The sequence below is a fragment of the Bison bison genome, unplaced genomic scaffold (assembly GCF_000754665.1).
Source record: "Bison bison bison isolate TAMUID 2011002044 unplaced genomic scaffold, Bison_UMD1.0 scf7180017864370, whole genome shotgun sequence".
NCBI lineage: Eukaryota > Metazoa > Chordata > Mammalia > Artiodactyla > Bovidae > Bison > Bison bison.
The window spans coordinates 11,972,149-11,981,538 of record NW_011494942.1 but is presented as its reverse complement, the minus strand read 5'-3'; the positions used below and the strand labels follow the sequence as shown (position 1 = coordinate 11,981,538).

The 9,390-nt window shown below is 37.8% G+C and overlaps 1 protein-coding gene across 1 annotated transcript in view; it reads left to right on the top strand.

The window, feature by feature from the left end:
- Positions 1-9,390, top strand: part of ITPR2 (inositol 1,4,5-trisphosphate receptor, type 2) — a 586,895-nt gene that overhangs the window by 52,401 nt on the left and 525,104 nt on the right. The window contains exon 2 of the mRNA XM_010856005.1: positions 8,217-8,287. Within this exon, the coding sequence (XP_010854307.1) occupies positions 8,217-8,287 (71 nt within the window). The remainder of the gene's footprint in view (positions 1-8,216; positions 8,288-9,390) is intronic.

Below are 9,390 nucleotides of genomic sequence, written 5' to 3'. Positions count from 1 at the left end.
TGCCACGATCTTCGTTTTCTGAATGTTGAGCTTTAAGCCAACTTTTTCACTCTCCACTTTCACTTTCATCAAGAGGCTTTTGAGTTCCTCTTCACTTTCTGCCATAAGGGTGGTGTCATCTGTATATCTGAGGTGATTGATATTTCTCCCAGCAATCTTGATTCCAGCTTGTGTTTCTTCCAGTCCAGCGTTTCTCATGATGTACTCTGCATATACAGGCAAATCCTTTCTGAAGTCATGGTTAGGTAATACATGTTTCTCTTTGAGAGGCAACGTGTAATTCTTTTAGTTTTTTCCCACCAGTTCTTCCAACATCCATACTCTGAATATAATTATTTCACTAAATGATGGCTTCTTGCAGTGATTTCTAAAAATGTTAATGTGTGAGCAACAGCATTGCCTGTGTAGTCCTCAGGATATGCATTTTGTTTAAAGGTCTTTAAGTCATTTGGCATAGATGATAGTGCAGATCAAAAAATTTAAGCATAAAGATTCACTCAGTATTTTTTTGGATTTCTATGTAGTATTGTTTGATAATTTAGTGTTTATGCTATAATTTATATGTGGTTTAGATTAGTTTTATCTTTCATGGAAGAACAACTGGAAACATTTGAAATACGTAAGAGCAAGCACAACTTCAACTTTGGAAGGAACCAATTTTAGAAATATTAGCAGCTTGAAAAACTTACATGTGGAATTAAATATACTTTTAATGTTTAAACTTAAAAGTATTTGTGTTAGTAAAAATATATTATTGAAATAGGAAACCTAATAAGAGAAAATAATGTTCAACTTAATTGATTTAACTTTTAAAAATCTCACATTTCCAATGGCAAAAGGGAATTTAATTCTACTTGTCAACGTAGGCAAAATATGAGTCCAGGTCATGAGTGAATTTTCTATGTTGCATCTGTTTTACATTTACAAGTTAGAACACTCTTTGGCAGAAAGTTTAGTAATGAAATTACTTCCCTTTTTGTGTGATTAGAATTGTTTATGGCGTTATACAGGGGTGTATGCACAGGACTTATCAGATCTAAGGTATGGAACTGGACATTTGTAGAACCTAGTATTTCATGTTAAGTTACTCTGAATTATGAGACAGATTAGTTGGCTTACAAACAAGAATCTACAGGCCTTGTTGTTGTTCAGTTGCTAAGTCATATCCGATTCTTTGTGATGCCACAGACTGCAGCACGCCAGGCTTCCCTGTCCTTCTCCATCTCCCAGAGTTTGTTCAAACTCATGTCCATTGAGTCGGTGATGCCATCCAACCATCTCCTCCTCTGTTGCCCCTTCTCCTCCTGTCTCAATCTTTCCCAGCATTAGGATCTTTTCCAGTGAATTGAGTTGGCTCTACAGGCCTGGAGGTTGGCTTTTTACTTAGGCAACTTGAGTATTGGTCAGTAAAAAAAATGTTCCTGTTACTAAATGGCAAGAGCTTAAGATGCTAAAACACTGCATTCTAAGACTGTGGTGAATGAATGGAACAAAGATCACACACTAGTACTTTGCTTGGTATGATAAAATAATAAATAAACTTCAAGCAATTTATTCTGAACAGTTAAACTTTCAAACTACAATATATACAATATTTTAACCAATACAATATTGTAATTAGCCTCCAATTAAAATAAATAAATCTATATTAAAAAAAATAAAACCAGAATTTGCTACTGAAAGGTGATACCAAAGCGAACTTTGATTACAAAATAGAATCAGAGAAATGAGAAACCACAGAAATAGAAGGAATTTGTGAGATCACAGCTGCCCCATTTAGAAAATGAGGCAGAGAGAGGTTAAGTGGCTAGCATAAACACAGCTGGTTGTAAAGTGGCAGACCAAGGATTTGAGCTCAACATGTGTTTTTTCTCCTCTACTACTACTTCTAAGTGACAGTAAGGGAGGGTGATGTGCCAGGGGTGACTGATGGCGGGTGGCGGGGTTGTGTGGGTGGAGGGGCAGTTTTGGTAAAAGTCAGAAAATTGCAGCTAGAGGAGAAATTCATATGGCCATCAGGGTAAAACTCTTAACTCCCAGTTAAGGGTGAAATGGTTTGTTACAGAGTCCTGAGAGTTCTGTAAAGGTAATTCCATCATATTTGTGAACCTGGTCACAATATTAGCTCTCTTTCTTACTAATAGTTTTTAATGACATCTACTGTGGATTCCCCTTCTTCTCTCTCCCCTCAAATTCATTTTATTTAAATGTGCTTCAAAACCATTGTATTAGAAATAAACTATATCACTTAATTGCACAAGGATTGCATATGTGTGGTAGGCAAATATCAGGAAGATAACACACTTATTTTAAAAAGTATGGTATTTCAAAGGTAGAAATATCAGTTATGGCTTCATGAGGAAAAAATATGACTAACATATTATATTTTACTTATTTTGTGGCAGTTTCTTTACAATTGGTGGAATAATAAGGGACTGGAGACTGACAGTAATTTGCTTTTTTTTGGAAGTCTACTTAAAAATTGGAGAGCCATGTATTTTTATACAGTAATTTATGTACACTCCATGTGTATTTCTAAAATATATGCTATTTAATTTTGCCTACCTATGCCTTCTATATAAATGGAATTATGTAACTTTTGAGACTTACTTGTTTTTAGCTCATTTTCATGTATTTGAGTGTTATTGCATGCAGCTGCAGTTTATTCACCTTTTCAAATAGTTCTCTTTTGCTTGAAATTATGCACTTGTCATGGTATATTTATTCACATTACTATTACTGATGGACATTTGAGTTTTTCCAGTGTTTGCTATCATGAAGTGTTGCCTCAAAAACTCTGTGTCAATACATGTCTTCAGATGCACAAAATTTGCAAGATTTCTCTAGGGGGCATATCTGTCCAGTTAAATTTGATTCATATATATTTTTCATTCATATTTATGTATGAAATCATTCAAAGTAGCTAATGAAATCTCCTTATAGATATCTTGGAAGGTCTAATTGTTGAATGAAATTTTTCTTATTAATTACAGTAAACAAATAATTTACAGTTATGACCTTATGAAGAGAAGATAGGTATGAAGGATAACAGGTTTTATGTTAGCTGAGTTTCAGTGACAGATTGAGAATTTTTGGCTGTGGCTATAATTGCCCATTTGGCCTACTTGCTGGTTCAAACGGGGAGATTAATACATCCCTTTAAAAAGTGTACTGACAGATTGAAGTTGAAAGGTTCTATATAAGATATTTTTATTTAGAGCAGGCTGTCTTGGTCCTTATCAGGATTTGACATTTTTGATAACTTTCTGAGATATGTCACCCTTTCTTCCATCTACTATTAGTTAGCCATTTGTTAGTTCCAGTTATTTTTATTGATTTTGTGATCTATTAATACCAAAAATAACATTATTGATTTACTCAGTTGTTCAAAAAGTGACGCAGTCATTCACTCAGTCAATACTTAACATCTTGCATGTTTGAGGCCTAACGTTTAGATTTGGGCATATTATGGTGAGAGCTTCCCCGGTGATACTAGTGGTAAGGAACCCACCTGCCAGTGAGGGAGACATAAGAGACGTGGGTTCGATCCTTGGGTCAGAAGATCCTCTGGAGGAGGATGTGGCAACCACACCAGTGTTCTTGCCTGGAGAATCCCATGGACAGAGGAGCCTGGCAGACTACAGTCTATAGGGTTGCAAAGAGTTGGACATGACTGAAATGACTTAGCATGCATGCATGTATGCAGAGCAGAAATGTGCTGACTCTCCTGGAACTTATAATTTGTAGTGCTAGTAAAATACGCATGTAAAAGAAAGCTTGATGGAGTGTGAGAAGTTCTCTTATAGAGGACAGCCTCAGGTACTGTGGGGGTATAGATGCTACTAATCCATTCAAGAAAGATTGGAGACTGTTTAAAGAATACAGATTCTTAGACTGTATCCTCAGAAATTTTTGTTTGCTAGATAGGGACCAAAGAAAGGTATTATTATTATTACCTCATGTATATATGATTCAGCCAATGAGCCAGATTTGGGAAACACTGTTTATGAGTGAGAAAAATGGGAAGTAATCATGAGAAGGTATTTAAATGACTTCAGGAGGGTATAGATGGCTTTCAGATGATTTTCTGCTCATTGGCCAAAGGTTGATCTTTATATTTGTACCTATTCAATTGTAAATCCTTATTTGTAAGTTATAAAAGTTAACTGCTCCAGTGGTGGGTGGGAAAGCCTGGTTTATCAGTAGTACACGCGAAAAAACCTGAAATTGTTCAGCTATAATGAATAGTGTCAGAAGTGGGCTTGACTTCCATGGAAGCTGATGTAATCTTAGGTAGCATAACTGTAACCTTAGTGTCATAAGGAAGGAGGTGAGAGACCCCTGACCCCTGCACTTGTTGGAGATGCACCTGGATTCGTGTGAATAGTCTCTGGGATCACATTTAGAGGGGTGTTAACACTTGGATGCATGAAAGGATGTTGAGCTCCTTGGTAAATATCCATATGAGGGAGAACTAGAGAGAAATAGACTCCTAGAAAAAGAAAACTTAGTCCAAAAGAAAGAACTGAGACCAAAAAGGGAAAGTTATTTGGGAAAGCCAGTCTTATTGTTTTTCATTGATTCATTTATTTATTTAACAAATATTTACTTAGTGGCCACTATAACTCATTCTAATGGGTGCCAAGGATATAATGGTAAACTAGATGGATTCACTTTCTGACTTCATGGAGTTACAATTTATTGAAAGACCAGACTAATAAGCAAGTAGTTAGAAAATGTAAGTACTATGATGGGAAAAAGACCTATAAAACAGAGCAGGAAGATGGTAAGTGGTGAAGAAGAGGCTCTTGGAGATATTGTAGAAGTTATTCAGTAAAGTCATCTTTAACAGTTAACATCTGTGATCATATATGTTTTTATAACATTCACACTGTTGTAAAATTCACACTTGTTTCACACTATTATAAAATTCACACTTGCTTCTTTATCCACCCATTTCATTGTAACCTTCCCTTTGTTCCATTCTCTCCAAACTCAGTTCCAGTTCATTCAGTCTGTATGATGAGATGACTGTCTTTGTAATTTTCACAGACTTTGGTTTGTAAGGAATAGGACAAATTCCTAGAACTGAAGTCACTCTTAACTACTAATGTTTTTATCTGGGCTATCAGATGATTGAGGATAGGCATAAATATTTACGTAAATATACTGTGACCTGACTGATGGCTTTAGTTTTTTCCCATTCCTCTTGGTGGCAAGCCACCATGCAGGTGGAGACTCCTTGGGCAATTCTAGGGGAGCCTGTATTTCTGTGGGAATGGCAGACACAAAGAATAAGTAAAATATCAATGCCACTTTTAATACAAATTTTTTGTGCTCCAGATGAGTTGTTGTTCAGTTGCTAAGTCATGTCTGAGTCTTTGAGAACCCAGGCTTCTCCTGTCCTCCACCATCTCCTGGACTTGTTCACATTCATGTCCATTGAGTCAGTGATGTCATCCAACTGTCTCCTCTCCAGTGCCATCATCCTCTGCTGTCCCCTTCTCCTTTTGCCTTCAGTCTTTCTCAGCATCAGGGTCTTTTCCAGTGAGTTGGATGTTCTCATCAGGTGGCCAGAGTAGAGCTTGAGCTTCAGTCCTTCCAATGAATATTCAGGGTTGATTTCCTTTAGGATTGACTGGTTTGATCTCCCTGCAGTCCAAGGGACCCTCAAGAGTCTTCTCCAAATTTGAAAGCATCAATTCTTTGGCCCTCAGTCTTCTTTATGGTCTAACTCTCACATCTGTACATAACTACTGGAAACACCATAGCTTTGACTATACGGACCTTTGTCAGCAAAGTGATGTCTCTGTTTTTTAATGTGCTATCTTGATTGTCATAGCTTTCCTTCCAAGGAGCAAGCATATTTTAATTTGATGACTGCAGTCACCATCTGCAGTGATTTTGGAGCCCAAGAAAATAAAATGTGTCCGCTTTTTCCCTTCTGTTTGCCATGAAGTCTCTAAATTAGATTATGTGCTTTTTTTTTTATTATTATGCCTTGAATTCTTAACTCATCTTTTTTTTTAATTGGAAGATAATTGTTATGTTGTTATGTTGATTTCCACTGTATATCAACATGAATCAGGTATAAGTATACAGATAACCCCTCTCTCTTCAGCTTCCCTCCCACGCCTCCCCCATCTCACATCCACCCCCGCTCCCCGCCCCAGTCATCACAGAGCCCTGAGCTGAGCTCCCTGTGCTCTAAAGCTGCTTCCCGCTGGCTCTCTATTTTACACATGGTGGTGTATACATGTCAGTGCTTCTCTCCCAATTCATCCTACCCTCTCCTTCCCCCACAACTTAACTAGTTAGAAAAGCTGAAGTTTCCCTCACAGCACTTTTTTAGATTTAAATATTATATTGTGACATCCTTAGGACTCTGAGCCTTTCACATTCAGTGTTACAGCCTGAAGTTGGATTTTGTGGAGGTTTGGGTTTGCTTTCTCTTGACCCATTGTGACTTCCTGTTTCGAAGAAAACAATTCTGAAGACTCTTAAAAGGAATTTCTTGCATGCTTGGCAGCTCTTGTAAAACCACATTTTAGCAAACCAGTATGAATGAAGTGTACTAAAAAAAAATCAAACAAAGAACTATATGCTTGATCAAATTATTATTTTGTTTGGTGGAAATTAGATCTTATAGAGAAATCCAGTGATTTAGGAAGTGTCTGCTTTTGTAAACAGATAAACCAGGAACCAAAAGTTTCATCTTGATTTGGTTAATTATTCTAGTTCAAGGGGACTGTTGATCACGAATTGGGGTTACTTTATGCTGGGGTTGATGCATACTAGTGAGTGGGGTTTACTTTTGTGCTGGGGTTAATGTGTGCTTTTTAACAAAGTTGCGACTGGGGCATCGTTCTTCAAATGAGCTCATAAATTTGGACTAATTCATGTGCATTCTCACAATATTCTGGAGAAAACCCTAATGGCTCTCATTACTTAGTCCATGGAGAAAATGACTATCAGTGAGTCTTTTGGTAGTTAGATATTACCCTAACACAAGAGATTCATGTCTCCTGGCTCTCACATCAGAGATTCAGCTTTTCTGGGAATTGTCCTTGAAATTGGCTTTTCATGGATATTTTAAGAGGGGCAAGTTTTTGTAACTAGAAAGGTACTCTATTCATTTGAGTACATTTGTTGAGTGCTCATCACTAAGTGTCAGGCATCCTTTTCGAGGAAGATAGGAAAAAGGCAGGTGAAGTCCCTAATGTTATTATCTTAAACACTTAGTATTTAAGAGCCTACTCTATGCTAGAAACTGTGCTAGGTACGTTACAGCTATGAAGTTAGTCAGTCCTCCTGACAATACCACAAGGTGGGTACTCTTATCTGTGTTTGCAGATGTAGCGAAGGAGGTCCAAACCCCCACCTGGCTGAGAAGTGGCTGAGCCATAGTTGAACACAGGATGAGCGCTTTTTATCCTGTTGTGTCGTCACTCTGTGAGCCTGATCTCATAAGCTTACCCATTCCTTATAAAAATAAAACAAAACATGCTCTCATTCACACTGGATCATAAAAACGTGGGCAGTCTAATCCCTGTTAATGTTTTAGTGTCTGTGTTCCAGGCCTCATATGTGTCTCTGTAGAGGAGGGTGTGTATGTGTTTAAATATATACAATATCTTATTGATTTGTTCCCACTTATTTTCACCACTATTATAAATGTTTCCCCCACCACTGCCTTTAAAAAACTAGAATTGTAAATGGCTCTGCAGTTTCATGGTTTGTCAGTATTGTGATTTCTCTAACGTTTCCTGCTGCTGCTGCCACTGCCGCTGCTTGGTGCTTAGCCGTGTCCGACTCTTTGCAGCCCCATGGACTGTAACCCACCAGGGTCCTCTGTCCATGGAGTTTTTCCAGACAAGAATACTGGAGTGGGTTGCTATTTCCTACTCCAGGGGATCTTCTCTACCTAGCAATTGAACCCTCATCTCTTACGTCTCCTGCATTGGCAGACGGATTCTTTACCCTTAGCGCCACCTGGGAAGCCCACCACTTAACAGTTTTTCAGTTTTGAGTTTTGTAAACCCTGCTTTAATTCATGCCTGTATAACCAGATCTTTTTACAAATCCATGACTATTCAAACATCTCTGAATGAAGAGTGGTATTAAAACTTTTTGTAAATATTGATGCAGTCTCCATGTGCATTTTGTGCTCTATGAACACGACGATGTCAACAGTGTGAATGTTCTTTTCCTTCCAGACTGGTGGATGACCGATGTGTGGTGCACCCAGAAGCAGGGGACCTTGCCAACCCTCCCAAGAAGTTCCGAGGTAGGAAAGAAATACTTTATATTATATGACCTAAGTGGGGGTATTTTTGTGTCTTAAAAGAAGTAATATTAGAACTTTATTCAATGTAAAACTTTCAAATAGAAATATATCTGCTGAAAATTCTTTCAAAAGTTCCCCATTGTTTTTCTTCCTTGAAACATTGAAGGACTGATCTGAAAGAATAGCTTCAAGTTTTGTTTTGCTGGAGAGTAGTCTGTATGTTGAAAGGAAATCTTGGTAATAATTAAATAACCGTGAGAGGCCACTTTTCAAACCGATAAATATAGCTGAATGATATGTATTTATATATTTCCGTGACAGTTACACCATAAATAATAGCGTTTCCTTATCAGCTCTTTAATTTATCTTTGTAAAATCTCCAGCATGGTGACACTGATGTGTTAGTTTCACTTTTAAAAGGTCACTTTGGATGCTACATAATAACTAACAACTGTCTTAGAACTCCCTTCTAGGTATAATTTTAGAGGTAGTGTCATACTATCAACTGAGAAGTTGTTCATAGTAGCAAACTGATTATGACTGTTACAAGAGAAGGATTAATGGGACTTGTAGAGAGTCATAGACTACTAAGACCAGTCATTAAGAGCTTGTGCAAATCAAATTAATACTTTATAGTGTATACTTATAATAAAAATATAATGATAACAACTTAAAAGCAGCATTCATTTTGAACACACTGTGTCAGTATTCCTCCTCACATTGGTGAAACAAAGCTTTAATAAGGGAGCCTGATCTGGACAGAGAGTCAGAGGGGTTCGCTGGAGCCCCAGACCCAGGTCAGAATGCTGTCCGTGTGCATGGGGGAGGTGGGAGCTTTCACATCTGGTGAGTGTTTCCCATGCTTCATGTTCTGTAACTTTTTTACACCATTTTTATTATAAGGATTTGCAGGAATATTGCACTTTCATCTCAGAGAGTGATGAGCACAGTAAATGTGGTTTGAGTGACATCAGTCACTTTGAATACGTGATCCACATGTCTCCCCATGTCGGGAAATTCGCGTGAAAGCAAACTGTGGGAGTGATAACCACCCATCAGTGCACCCTGAGCTGTGCTGAGTGGGGACACTCCCCCAGCCCTGG